Genomic DNA, 15200 nt, shown 5'->3' with positions numbered 1-15200 from the left:
TCACTCTGTTTCTCTCTGGAAACATCTAAAGAGACAACATATTCCCTTTTTAAATCAAGGATTTAAAATTCTTGAAATTCTTGAATTCTGTACAAGCTCAGTTTGTGTTAACATTAAGGACACTAAATTTTCTTTTTACCAGTCTTATTTTATTAAAAAAAAAGTCTGGGGCAAGAAAATTTGCAAATAAAAAGGCAAAATTGACATTGATAGAAAACAATTTTAATTAAATACAGGGGACAGTAACGGTAAATATAAAACATAAAATCCAATATGCAGGGAGGGGAGAACCCTAGAGAGCTGAAGGGGCTGAAGGGATCTCCGCTGATAACCACTGATGCAAATCTGTATTTGAGAGATTCTCATGCACCTCCTTAGAAGTACATGCCTCACTCTTGGCCCCAGAATCTCATAGACACAGGAACACACAACATGCACTCAAACATGAACACACATTCAAACATATACCCCTCCACACACATGGGAACACACACATCCCGACTGAGCTCTTTCACCCAGTTTGCCTCCCTCTACATCCATGAGGGCTTGAAAAAGAAAACTTCCAGCAATTCGCAAGGGCTTTACAATTCCCGTGTGTACCATCTTCCCGCTCTGGGTTTACAGGAGCTGTGGGATTAAGGGCCATTTACTTCCTGGACTCCAAACAGGCAATCAAGGGGCTGGCTTCCCCCTCCACTGTCCACTTATCAGGTTCAGAGCTTCCCAACCATGGAAACTTGGCTGCTGCTTTAAGGACGTTTTATACTTCAGGTCGATGGAAATCAAAAGGAAACCCTGAAAAGGATGTAACAATGAAGATGATATCAAACTTGGGGCACCTGGAGCCATAGGATGTCTGGGTTTGCCTGAGGGGTTGGGGAGACGTGGTTTCTTTACCAGGTCCTACAGTGCAATACCCTTCCTTACCCCTGTCCCCCTTGTGAGTGCCTCAGACATAGGAACAGGCCATTTTGGATTCTTGTCACCTTACGTGACTTAAGCAGTTATAGAAAGGGACATGGGGAGGGAAGAGGGAGTGCAGGGTAGTATATAGGATTGGAGAATTCTGTCAGAATCTTATGTTCACCTCCCCAAACCAAAAAGCCCCAGAAAGGAAGAAACAAGGTATTCTGAAGTTTGTTAATAATGATTAACCAGGAAACAGCTCACAACAGATCCCTGAACCCAGAGGAGGGTCTTTGGTTCAGGCAAAAGTTTACTGACTGAGAGAATCAGAAGAGTCAGTCTAGTCTCAAATATGCCCTTTTCCAGCTACACAAGCCACTTCACCTCTCTGAGTCTTACTTTCCTCATCTATAAAATGGGATTAATAATCCCAGGCTTACAAGTTGTCTTGTGGAACAAATGAAATACAGTGCACTAGTGCATCTTCTTGTAGTGTGGTGTGAATAAACTTGGCTTCAAAGGGAAATGAGACTTGGTCTGATGGGTTTTTTTTCCACTTTGATCTGATTTTTAAACTCAAGTTTAAGCGCTTTTCATTGTTAATTATGGGCTTTAAGAGCTAAACATCTTATTTATAAAATTCCTCGGGCTGGGAAAAAACAAAGCAAAACAAAATAAAACAAAAAGTAAGCAAAATAGGAAGAGGTATATTCTACTATGAAAAGAAATGGGGCAATTAATATTGATAATTCTTACCTCAAGAACTTCAATATCTGAATTGACGAGTGAGATTTTGTGTGGGTTGGGCAGAGGAAATCCTTGCTGCAATTTTGCTAAAATATAGAACAAGATGTAAAATAATTGGGCATGGGCGTGGAAGATTTAGTAAGAGACTAACAAGAAACTTTTTGATAATTTATCTTTCCATTCTTCCTGGTTCTGTGTCTTCATTCTCTCTGATATGTCCCTAGCATTTCCCTGAAAGAATGGTTAATTAATCTGTGCTTAATAAAAATGCACCTGCAACTATGGGCATTTGGATGGCAGAAAAATGCTGGCAACTTGTCCAATTTGTATTTTGAAAATACCTTAACTAGTGGGTCCTGAGAATATTTTGATCTCCAGTACAAAGCATATTTTAACCAAGCCAAACTCAAGATGCTACAGTTTGTGAACAACTGCAGTGTAGGGAGAAGGCCTAGGATTGTCATTCATTAAAACTGTGTCTGTCCAGATGGTGGTCTTTGCATAAGAACCACAGAGACACCTTCTAGGGATCATCATCTCATTTCTGGTTGACCTGAAGGAGACTCTTGACTGCCTAAGGAGAGTGGTTTTAATCTCCTTAACTCAACCAGAGTTAGCCGTTCTTGCTGAGTCTGCAAGTAGAGTTGCTAACAAGGCCTGGACCTGGAATATCTAACTTCAAAACTGTATCGTTGATGGTACAAACTCTGTCAATTCTGGTGCTGGCCTCGATTCATAATAACACATTAGAAGTACAAGCTTCAGGATGGAAAGTCCCAGACAATCCCCAACACTTAGGCAATGTCAGTGTCACATTGTTTCCCAAGAATCCCTTACCGTTGGCCAGTGGGAGGACTCCGAAGTGGAGAATGGAGGACAGAATATTCTCAAACCTCAAGACCTAAAATGAAAGGGGAAACTGAATCAGTTGCCATATCAGGGCATTTTGAAAGCACCATACCTGGTTTGGACATGTACTCTCCCAGACTTTATCAGGACTGAAAGCAATAATTAGCATCTCCCCATAGAGATATTCTAGCTTTCCAGACACTGAAAGCTATTTTGTGAGAAGCCATTTTACAGGGTTTCCTAATCTTTTTTCCTCTTTGAGGATGGACATTTCGGTTCCTCTCTACAGTGGATCATGGTGACAACAAATGCAGAGGGACCACATGGTGGCAGCAAACATAACAGCTTAGATACTTATCAAGTAAGATAATCTCGAATGACTAATAGATATTCCAATCAGTAGTCTTCCATTAATTTATTGGGAACCCTGGCCACAGGAGCTTCCTTGTATTATGTTATGCTCTATAGTTAATAGCACCACCAGAACATGCAATTTATCTTTAATAAACTATGGTAGTTGTATAATCTTAGCAAACTGCTGGTTCCTGGGAAGATTTAGGTATTAAAAACAAATGCACTATGATGAACACCAGTTCATTCAGTGAATATTTTTTAAGCATCCTATATGCTTAGCAATAATAAGAACCTCTTTGAAGCTGAGCAAAGGTGGCTCTGAAGCAGATGTCCTAGGTTTATCTCTTGTTTTTACCACTTTACTGTGTGATGTTGGGAAACATCTCTCTGTGCCTCAATTTCCTCAACTGTAAAATGAAGATAATAGTACTAATCTCAGAGGGTTGTTATCAGGATTAAACAAGTTAATATTATGTAAAATGCCCAGTATATACCATTGTCATTTTTCAGAAATGTCTACAAACATTGCCAAACGCCCCTGGAGGGGAAGATTGACCCTAGTTGAGAACCAGTGCTCTAGAACATAAGCGACATGAGGGTAGGGGCACCAATTAGTGATCTGGCTGATCTTCCTGAAGCTTGGGGAGGGGGGTTTCCAAGTCGCATGTTGGGATGACCTCTTCCAGTCAGGAGGTCACCAGGCTAGACCCTCCTAAGAGGCATCTACACAACCAGCCTTGACCTAATTTTAGGAGATGGGTAGATATCCTTTGAAGAGCAAACCTAATCATAGCCTAATAATTTATATAGAGCATCATCCTTTGGTAGTCTGAATCTTAAATTTAACTCTAGAGGATTATTTTATCCAAAAAATGAAATGTCTGTTTTTTTCCCCCAACATTACACAGTCTTAACAGTCTTTTGAGTTCTTTTGAAAGTCTTTTTGAATAGATAAAAGTAAATTGGAGAGTTTAATAGTTAACAGGATTGGTGGATGAGTAGCTACATAAAGAATTTTAAAGTTAAAACCTATAATCAGAGGCAAAGAAAACAATCATCCAGCTACTATATAGGAAAATTCTCATTTTTCCCTGTACGGGGACTCAGAGCTCTGATTCCTACCTCAGTATTGCTGCGACTGGACTCTGGCAAAGAGAGGTAGAAGCTGAAAACAAAACAAAGCAACAAAAACCAATGGGAAAAAGTTAAAGGAGGGAAGACTTAAAAACAACTGTATCGGAAGAAAGAAACAAAAAGGAAAGGGAACTTTTTTTTTCTTTAGTTCAATAAGCCGTTATTTAAAAAACCACACAAACTTGTAAGAACATAGTGTTCTAGTACATCTTTACTCCTATATTTGCTGCTTAAGAAGAAGAGCAGGGGTAACAGAAAGCTTGGATTTGTAACCAGGATGGGTTGCCCAAGAGCATTTGCTATATGCGACTTACTGTGGGCCACTTGGAATGCAGAACATTCTTAAGAAACAGTTTTTAGGTCTTCTTGCTCTGAACTCAACCTTATAACTGCCCCGAGTCAGGCCGGTCCCTTATTAATAAATATGACAATGATGATGATGATGGTGGTAGTGCCACTGTAGGACGTGGACTATCCTAGGAGCTTTGTAAACATTCAAAAATTTAATCTTCATAATGACCCTGTAAGAAATGCTACTATTACTGTCCCTTTGGCAGACAAGAAAACTGATGATCAGAGAGGGAAAGTAAATTTCCCAAGTCACAGAGTCAGCAATTGATAGGTGCAGGTGACAAATCTCACTCTATTTGACTCTAAGTTCTATGCTCAGTCTAGGCCACACCCCTCTGAAGGAGGTATTACATGTATAATTTTTTTAGCAGCTCAGTCAGAACACATAAGGGAAACGTTAGCTGTGATGGTCATCTGATATGAAAGGCAGTATAGTATAATTGTTAAAGAATAGGGACTCCGTAGAACGCCTGAGTTTGAATCCCATTTCTGCCTCTTACTACATAGAATTACTTACTCTCTCTGGATCTTAGTTTTCTCATCTACAAAATATGAATAAGAATGGTACCTACCTTATAGGACTATAGTGAAGATTGAATGAAATAATGCACATAAAATGCCTAGAACCGTGCCTAGCATATCCTTAGCACTCTATCAATGCTGGTATTATAACTAGGAGAAATGCTAACAGTTAGGCCAGCACATAATGCCCTTGATATTCTTTGTCAAATACCAACAGAACCTTTGCTATAGGTCCCATTAGCAGGGAGTCCCTCACCTCCCCAACACAGCCTGTCCTGATGCTTGATATTTTGTGATTTTCATGATAAAGCTAAAGGCCAACATTGCCTCTTTCCCCATTTTTCCAAGGACTGATCCACAGGTAGTCCTGCCAACATACACACTTGATGTTCAATGCAATAGTAATAGTAATATGAAGCAATAGTAATCAATAGTAATAGTAATATGAAGAAATAGTAATCAATAGTAATAGTAAAATGAAGCAATAGTAATCAATAGTAGTAGTAATATGAAACAATAGTAATCAATAGAATTGTACTATGGAGCAATAGTAATCAACAGGGAGGATTCCTTCATTTTACACATGGGAAAACTGACGTCCAAAGAGGGGAATATTAATGGCAGATTTGGGACTGGAACACAGATCTCTTTATGCCATCCCAAAGCTCCCTTCCATTATACGATGTTGACTCATCTTGTTTTCCCCATTTAGCTTCCTAGGGCTCACTTTTGCCCAGGTCTAGAGTCTTACCTCTGCATCATCCCTCCAGTGGAACTCCCTGTCTTCAGTCTTGATTCTCTCCAATCCGCCTTCCACACCATCCCCAGAGTGAGCTACATTACACGCATGTCTGATGAGGACATTCTCCTGCTCAACATTCTTTAATGGCTATGATAAAGTCCGAGTGATTCATACAGCACAGGAGGCTTTCTGTACCCTGACTCCCAGCTGCCTCTCTGTTCTCATCTTTCATTCTCTACCTTGAATTTTTTTTTAAGGTTAGCAATCATTTAATGTATTAACATTTTCACTTATAAACATACAATTTGCATATACAGGGAAAAATAGGTTCTGAGGACACAACAGAATACTAAAGACAGGCAAGCAATCAGAAAAAAAGATCAACCTAGGCGAAAAAAATGGAACTGCATCCCATGCTGGTGTCTACATAAACTTGGGAAGGAGAAAGATAGATCACACAGTATCACAATTAATGCAGAAAATAAATGTGGGTCATTTTGTCTCAATGGCAGGAACTTCTCCCATGATCCAGATCTTGGGTCCCGGTCTGGCCCGTTTCATGAATGATGATCTGAAACACAACCACGGGTCTCTCCCTTCTCTTTACATCTAAGACCCTGAAGTTAACTCAAGGAATTAAAAGAACAGAGCTAAGAAACAAGTAGACTGGCACGTGTGCAATGTCAAAGGCCAACTAGTTGAAAGTACACATGGAAGTAAAATACTGACTAAACCTGAACAAGTTCCTTCCAAGTCACCTAACTTCTTGATTTAGGATTACTTAAGTGTTGGCATCTATGAGAGTTGGGGCCAGGGAGATGAAGTATCTCAGCCCATCTTTATACCGAGTATGCATTTCCTCTCAGGATCAAGTCACTAGTGACAGTGAACTTCCAGACTCAACTACAGTTGCCCAGTGGGGCTGGCCCCACTGGGGACAGGGACTGGAGATGGGGGGGCACACGTGTGCCCAAGCTTCAGTCCACAGCGCTCCCCCTTCTGTCAGATGGTCTCCCAGGGGAACACAGGGAGACCATCTGCTTCAAGGGCATTTCACTGACATAACTCAGTGTCTGTGGTTCCAGTAACTCCAAGTTCAAAATTAATACCCTGATGTAACATTAAAAACTGAGTTTAGTATTTTGTAAGTAAAGTATACAGCTCAAATAATGATGACCATCTGAACAAAACCATTCTTATTACATACGATGTAAAATAACTAAAGCAACATTTTTAACCATCAAAACCAGTGTTGTCACACATCACATCTGGCAACTTTCCACCATGTCAACCATCCAAAGAGATGACAGCCAAGTATACTTCTTTTCAGCTGGAAACAGACTCTCCAGTGTCAACAAGTGCAACAGAATTGACTGGGAAAACAGACCTGTGGTCACCACAAAGTTCATTTGGCATCTGGTTTCATACGGAGATAGATCTATTTGAGTCTGCCTTAGAGGTGGAGTGCGTTGATCAGTGGAACGAAAGACTATGTATGTAAGTGGCCACATAGAATACAAACAGAATTTGTGCTACTAGGAGAGTATTTTATGGAAAATAGGGCCACATGGAATATAGGGGCAGAGACCTTCAATGTGCTAAACTGCCTTTGTAAAAGTACATTTTTTAAAGCATGCAGGACAGAAAACTGGAATAATTGAAGTTTTAAAATTTACATAAGTAAAGAAATAAGAAATAACAGAAATGCACAACTCTCAGTTTTCCAGAGCTTCACACATAGTTGGGGCTCAAATTAAATGGTTTAAGCTTCTCTGGAACATTTGAGTCAAGAATAAAAACAAGGCCGGTGTCCTGATCAGGTGGAGTAATACCTTGAGCAGGTCATTCATGTCCTTAGGCCGCAATTCCCATCTGTAACCTGAGTCTCCCCCACCATGCCACCACCGGGGCTCCACGCACCCCAGTGCTCGGGGACAGCCACAGTGCCCCAGTCCTGCACAGGACAGGAAACGGGCCTTTAACAGCCTTCAGAAGGGTGGAAAACAGGATCCTCAGTGCAGCGCCATCCCCTGAAACAGTAACACTGTAACTATGGCTCTCATTCCACTTTCCTCACCATTCTCTTAATTACTTTCTCAACAAGTAGAAAAATAAGCTATAAGTAGGCTGAAGTGGCAATAAAAACAGTCAAAGTGAACACTAAAAACATGATGCCTCTGAATAAAGCAAATCTACCTCCACACACTTGTTTGTAATTGTTTTGCTTTGTTCAAGTTTTAAATGATAAAGCCCTAAAACGCTGAGACTCAAGTCTACTCCTAATTTGAGATGTTTTCCAAGGATCACTACCAAAAACAAACTAGTAAAAATAAAATGAAAAAGCATCATTTTAAAGGGCGGGGGGGGATCTACCATCCCGCCCATCATCCTGAGCAGTCAGCTTTGCTGGGAGCCCGCAGAGCCCCAGAGGCTGTGGGCATATCACACCGCTGCCTCAGGAAGGTTCCAGCCTACAACTCCTGAAGTAACGTGCAGCCAGTTCTGGTCTGAGGTTTCAAAGTCTGGCATTAAAACAAAACAGTTGTAGTTCTTCTTGCCCCAATCACTCACTCACTCATACATCACCACGTTACTAGTGTAACACTAAAATAAACTATCCCTTAAGGATTAAGGCCTAACTCTAAAAGGAAAATGGCCTTTCCAAACAGGTGTGTTCAAATAAGGTATTCTGAGAGTGCCATAAAAAACTCCTAGAATGAGCCAGTGCCCCCAGATAGTCCACGTTTTAGCTAAACAGCAGTCCAAAGCCTTCTCTGTGGTACTTATATGGATTAGTTATAAGTATGATGTCACTACTTTCAAAAGAACTACTAAAACTATTATTAAAAACATTTATGACAAACAGAAATGCCCTGCAAAGTATATTATTGCACACAGGGTATCAGAAGCTATGCACATCCAGGTTCTAAGGACTCTAGAAGACCCAGAACAGAGACCCTAAGGCCATGCCTATGGCTGCTGCAGCCAGCATGCCCAGCGCCAGGTCACTGTCATTGTCTCGATACCGCTCACGAATGATGACTAGGTTGGCAGGCTGCTGTCCGTAAAGTCCGGCATACGAGTACTGATAGGGTACAGCATAAGCCTGCCCATTTGCAGCATAGACAACTTGAGTTCCCGGCGGGTGTGCACCACTGTATGGACCATAGCCACATGCCTGCTCAGGGGCTGGTGCAGCATAGGCTGTGTAAGGAGGTGGGGAGGAAGCCATGGAAGTCTCATCATACAGGACTTCTGAGCCAACATAAGCTGTGTCTGTCCTGGGATCCTGAAGTGTAAATTTCCAGGCCAAACAATCATCTGTGCTTTCTGCACAAAGACTGATGATTTTCTCATCTTGGCAAACAGTCTGCAGCAGTCTCTTGCCTTCCCATCTGGAGGCTGAATATTCTGACATTCATGTCCCATGCGGATGTTGATGCAGTCCACTGGCATGTGGACCTTATCCTCTACACTCTGCCGAGTTTGGTCATCATAATAGGTCAGGTGACCATCTGACCACTGGTCAAACCAATTCTTCTTCCAGCGCTTCAAAATAGTACTCTGTCTCAGCAACCATCCACTCTTCACAAACGCCGTCTTTTCACCTGCAAAGCCTCTGGCCACAGCCGTGCACCGAAGCAGGGCGGGAGCGCAAGGTCACTGCCGGGCTCCTCGGCTCCAACTGCCTCACACCCTCTACCTTGAATTTTATACTCAGTAACTCCGAACTGCTTAGCGCTTTGCTGTCTTTTTCATCAGGTACTATATACCTGAGTTTAAAGTGTACTGGCTTCAAAACACATACCAAAAAATCCTGAAAAATTAAAATTAATAAATGTCTACAACAAGTAACATTATGGCCACTAGTCACGTTAACTCAACCCGACTCATAGTTAAATATAAATTATATTTACTGTGGAATGCATTTGAATATGTGCAATATATTTTGGGATGGAGTCTCCAAAAATTAGAGTGGGTAAGGCCATAAAGATCCTAAAATGACCTTGAGGTGTTTCCTTGCATATTCCATGATATTTCTGGCCTCCATGCTTTTTGCTCATGTGGCTCCCTCTTTCTAGAATTGCGCTTCTCCTTTCTCTTTGGCTGGTTAACTCCTTTTACTTGCTTAAGATTTAACTCAGGTGTGGCCTCTTCCGGGAATCTTTCTGTTATTTCATTTAAGGAGCAGATATTCACAGAAGAGGTAAGTTTGCTTATTATCAGCCAATATCATGTTAGCATGAATTAGGTTTTGAGATTTATTCAAAGTGACAGCTAAGAGTAAAAACCAGAAAGACTGTTAATTCTGACAAGGATCAGAAATGGTATCGGAGGCACTGTGGCTCAAATTGATCTTAGTGGAAAGTGAGGACCAGAGTCACTGGGGCATCTTTGAAGGAAGTAAGCTGAGCAGTGGAACAAACATTTGCAGGCGCTGCTGGGGAAATGTGGGTGCCTCCCCCTGGTCACCCTGCCTCTTACAATGGGCAAGCTAGAGCAATTTAGAAATTAGGTCTACATAACATGGAACACACTTGTGAGTTTCCTTTCTTTTCTTTCATCACAACCCTAAGCCATGATTGGTTATCTCAGGACCACCTGAGCTTCCCGCAAACCAACTATCCTTTCCTACTAGGGCCATATGACTTTTATCTATTTACTGGTCTCTAGGCATATTTACCAGGTTAGTTTACTAGGAGACAAGTCTCACTAACTGCAGAGAAACAGGTGGAGCAAAGAGCAAACTCTTCCTGTCCAGGTTCTGAAAAACACACAAGCTCAACTCAGACCACTAGGTGGCGAACAACTTCACTCCTTTGACATTTTATCCTTCACCTGGCACCTAACCTGTTACTTAAAGCCCTGCTACTAGCAGCTAATTTTCATTACAGAACCACAGAGTAGCTGGGGAGAAAGGGAGCGCAAAGAGGTCTACCTTGCAGGCATATAGAAGTATAGCTTATTTTTAAAGTTTTGGAGAAGGTTTACTGCTCTGATTGAAAACCAGAGCTAAAGTGCAAACTTTTAAGCATGGCAAAAAGCCCTTCATAATCTGAGTCAATATAGCAACTATGACATAATGAAGCCCAAGTGGACCAAAGCACAGGCATTCACAAGGCCATTCTTCCAACCCTGTGGCCATGGCAGACATTGAAAATCAATCCTTGCACTCAATCCCCTATAATGATTGCTTATCTCTTTGCCCTATGACTATAAACTCCTTGTGGGTTGAGATACAGTCTTAATTCCCTCTGTATTCGTGGGATTGAGTACAGAGCATGGCACACTTAGTGCTTAGTGTTCATTCGTTCACTCATTGATTCTTCCAGCAGATATCTATTGAATACCCAGTATATATCAGCTCTGGGACAGGTACCAGAGATACAAGTGTGAGAAAAACCAAATACACTCACTGCTCCATGTAGCTTACAGCCTAGTGGGGAGGCAGACGTTAACCAAATAACTGCACTGATGAACGAGGTTAGATCAATAGTCTGAAGGAAAGAAATACATTCATTTGTTCATTGAGGCAAATGACAAAGGAATCTGATCTAACTTGGTGGACGCAGGAAGGTTTCCAAGAAAGGGCTGTGTCCTTGAACTGACATATGAAGGATGAGCAGGATTAAAAAGGCAAAATGGGGAAGGAAGAGTGGAGGGGTCTGGGCAGAGGCCAAAGGCCCAGTGGAGGGAACAGAGAGCTAGGGAGAGAGCACAGTGAGACGATGCTAGACAGACAGACAGCGGCTGACCGGGCTGGGTTTCTCAGGTCGTGTTGGGATTTTGATGTTTACCTGAAAAGGAATCTGTGGCAGGTTTCTAAGAAGGGGGGGATGTCAGTGTTTTGTCAAGATCACTCTGGCTGCAGTATGGAGAAAAGATTGGCAGGCTGAGAGGTTCCCAGGTGCTTCTTCTGTGCTTGGTAATGTGCTAGGCAATGTGAAGAATTTTATTTATATCTATATTTATGAGGGATGGGGAGAAACTTTATGTACAGGAAGCAATTAGAGAACAATACAAAGCAGCCTGTATTCAGGCGCTCTTCTGCGGGTTTACACACTACTTGTTGCAGGAATTCTGAGAAGGTGTGAAAAGGTGATGAGACCAGCGAGGGGTGTGTGTGTGTGTGTGTGTGTGTGTGTGTAATACGGGGGGGGGGGAGCAGAAATAAATTGCCCTTTGAGAGAAGCACTCTGTATAGTACCATGTACAGGCACCCTACCCTGTCCATTAGCATGTGGTACATATATACAATGGAATATTACTCAGCCATAAAAAGGAATGAAATTGGGTCATTTGTAGAGACGTGGATGGACCTAGAGACTGTCATACAGAGTGAAGTAAGTCAGAAAGAGAAAAACAAATATCGTATATTAACACATATATGTGAAATCTAGAAAAATGGCATAGATGATATTATTTGCAAAGCAGAAATAGAGACAAAGACATAGAGAACAAAGTATGGATACCAAGGGGGAAGGGGGGGGTGGGATGAATTGGGAGATTGGGATTGACATATATACACTACTGATACTATGTATAAAATAGATAACTAATGAGAACCTATTGTATAGCACAGGAAACTCTACACAATGCTCTGTGGTGACCTAAATGGGAAGGAAATCCAAAAAATAGGGGATATATGTATACGTATAGCTGATTCACTTTGCTGTACAGTAGAAACTAACACAACATTGTAAAGCAACTATACTCCAATAAAAATTAATTTAAAAAAATCTGAGTGTTACCCTCACCAGGCTGTGGACCTGGAAGGTAGAAACCATTGTTCTTCTCTCAACTCTTTGTATCAGGAACAGTGCAGAGCACATAATAGGTGCTCGATAAATTCTCATTGAATGGATGTATGGATAAACAAGCAGATAAAGGATGGGTGGGAAAGTATCTATTGGAATTGAGGTCCCCTTGAGGGTGAAGCACCTAAAGCAAAATGTTCATTTAGGGAGCTATGGGAGGTAAGACTGGCTGGCTGGAAAGGTAGGACCAGACACTGAAGAGCTTGAAAACCCTAGGCTGTAGATTTAATCCAATGATGAAAAGTTTTGAGGGGAGGAATGTGTTGAGCCCACTCCAGAATTAAAGGACCCTCTTGATGAGGCAGAGTTCCCCAGTATTTTAACTCCATTACCTTCTGCAGTCTAGAAATTCCCCAAGTGAGTCTGGGAGAAAGGTAAGAAGTCATTCGGGGTTCCACCTCCGCTAGGGGCTCCCCACTGTGGCCTTCCTCTACCCCGGCCTCAACAGTAGTTCAGAGGGAGGATGGAGATGGAGATCAGCCCAGTTGCCAAGCCTGAGCTCTGCTGGCCTGTCCAAGCACCGTTCCAACAGAAACTGAATCCATTCTTCCCAGACTTGTTTCCCTTTCTATTTCTCACCAGATGGCTCACGCTGGGAAATGTTTATCTGCCCAACTGTGAGAAGTGGAGTTGGGTGGTGATACTATCTGCTTGTAGTCAGCTATATTTGCATTCTCGGACGGTGTTGCATGGGAGGGGTTGCAGGGCAGGTAGGTATGGGTGTGTGTGTGTGTGTGTGTGTGTGTGTGTGTGTGTGTGTAGTAGTGGGGTGGGGTGCAGTTTGGGAGTATCCAAATCCTCAGTCATGGGAATGTAAAAAAAAATGTTCCAAGCTCTAAATGGTTGAACAATAATGTGCATTTGATTGCCTTGAGCTTTGCATGCAATTAAGAAAAAGGGTTAGAATTAAGTCATGTGTATGAAGACCATCAAAAGGAAAGTGTTGTTTAATTTGGTCCCTGAATTAGTCTCAAAAATGTCTACATGGACATTTGGATTGAAGTTACCTCCAAATAGACCAACCTGAATTGGAGTTACCTCCAAACAGAACTGTTTGGAACAAAAGCCTCAAATATAGAAAGAGCTGTAAGAATCTGGTTTATGGGCCAACTCCACAGCTTTTAAGACCCTCCTGACTTGTCATGTCTCTTGGGACCAATTTCTCCCTCTTACTTGGCCAAACTTTGATCCTAGAATAAGGAAAGAGAATAAAGTACTACTAGTAGCAGTAACGGATGTTTCTTTAGCACTGATTATGTGCTGGGCGCTGTGCTTTTCATACATTCTCATCTCTACCAATACAACATTCTACACAGGGGCTCTGTTTTGCTGAGGAGGAAACGGATACTTAGAGAGGTTAGTTAACTTGCGCAAGGTCACACAGCTAGCAAATGGCTGAGGTAGAATTCAAAATGAGACATGCTTGACTCCAGAGCCTGTGCTTTTAATTGGACATACACAAAAAGGTCAAGCTTATTACTAGTACTCCCAGCTTTCACTTTCTTTATTCTTTCCTTCACTCAGTTCCTTAATGCAATGAGAAAAGGGCTGTGTGTTTTTTCCATTTCAGGACACACAATGCCAGTGTCTTCTCTTTTTTCTATCAATACTTAACATTGAGAAAGGACATCCTGTTTCACTTTAACCTCACTCCGTGCTTCTGGTTTTCTCCTCTAGGCAAAGGTATTTATTTTATAAGTTGTAGGTCTAAGTCTCATTTTCTAAGACTTAGCTATTCACCACATCAAAGTCAGTACAATGTAGTAAGTAAACAGCCACTCATGGCGTTGAAGACTCACTCAGGTTCAAGTTCTAGCTCTGCCATTCAATAGCTCTGTGACTTGCATAAAAAATTACTAATAAATAGAAAGCTCAGTTCAATAGAGTCTGGAGACCAGCAGGGGGAGTTCTCACACCCTGTGACGACAGCAAAGCCCAACAGGAAGAATGAAGCCTCCTCTTGTTTCCTGGCAAGGACTTAGCTAAAGAAAAGCCATGGACTCTTTGTTTACTACAGCCCTCCCAACTTCCTTTTCCCTCTATAAAAGGGTTCTCCTTCCCTTGCCATGTGGGGACTTGCACAGGGCTCACCATGGTTATAGACCCCAAACTGCAGTTCTCTGCTCATCCTGAATACACACATCTTTGCTGGGGAGAAATATCTGGCAGTCCATTTATTTTGGTCAACACTTGAGTAAGTTATTTGACCTCTACAAGCTGGAAAATGGGGATGATAAGCTATCTCCAGGATTATTCATTCAATCTACATTTATGGAGCGCTGTGCCGGATCCTGGAGATACAGGGCTGTGAGGTTTAAATAAAGTAATATATGTGTGGTGCTTGGTACAGGACCAGCAGATAGTAAAGGCTCAATGATAAAGTGTAGTTATAAATGGTAGAACAAAAGGCAATTTCTCTAATAGCCATCACTGGACAGGAGACAGGGGAGTGAGGTGTTTTCTGAATAGAGCTCTTGGAATGATCTTGTATAATTGAGCCCTTCCTTCCCCTGGCTGAGGCCAGTCCCCATAATTTTAGATAATAGCCATAGCCATCATCTTTTTTCAACACTTAACATGCACTTTACATGTATTAACTCATGTACTCCTCACAACAACTCCCTGAAGTACGTTTTATTATATCATTTTATAGAGGAGAAAATGTAGGCCCAGAGAGATTAAGAAACTTGCCTGAGATCCCACAGCTAATGATCCGGGCTGGGACCTGCACCAGCTAGTCTGATTCCAAAGCCCATGATCTCCCCACCTCTCTAAAC

At 41.8% G+C, this 15200-nt stretch overlaps 1 protein-coding gene and 1 pseudogene across 1 annotated transcript in view; both read right to left on the bottom strand.

The window, feature by feature from the left end:
• Nucleotides 1-401: 401 nt before the first annotated feature.
• The window catches only part of BPIFC (BPI fold containing family C), a 40416-nt gene continuing 25617 nt past the window's right edge, over nt 402-15200 (bottom strand). The window contains exons 12-15 of the mRNA XM_061205525.1: nt 3979-4021; nt 2491-2554; nt 1663-1739; nt 402-795 (exon numbers count right to left, since the gene is read on the bottom strand). Of these exons, the coding sequence (XP_061061508.1) occupies nt 673-795; nt 1663-1739; nt 2491-2554; nt 3979-4021 (307 nt within the window). The 3' untranslated portion in view covers nt 402-672. The remainder of the gene's footprint in view (nt 796-1662; nt 1740-2490; nt 2555-3978; nt 4022-15200) is intronic.
• LOC133101070 (pleckstrin homology domain-containing family B member 2-like) lies at nt 8541-9223 on the bottom strand (annotated as a pseudogene).

The sequence above is a fragment of the Eubalaena glacialis genome, chromosome 11, assembly GCF_028564815.1.
Source record: "Eubalaena glacialis isolate mEubGla1 chromosome 11, mEubGla1.1.hap2.+ XY, whole genome shotgun sequence".
In the NCBI taxonomy this organism is placed as follows: Eukaryota; Metazoa; Chordata; class Mammalia; order Artiodactyla; family Balaenidae; genus Eubalaena; species Eubalaena glacialis.
Note: the sequence above shows the minus strand (reverse complement) of the source record. Positions and strands in the feature narration are given on the sequence as shown.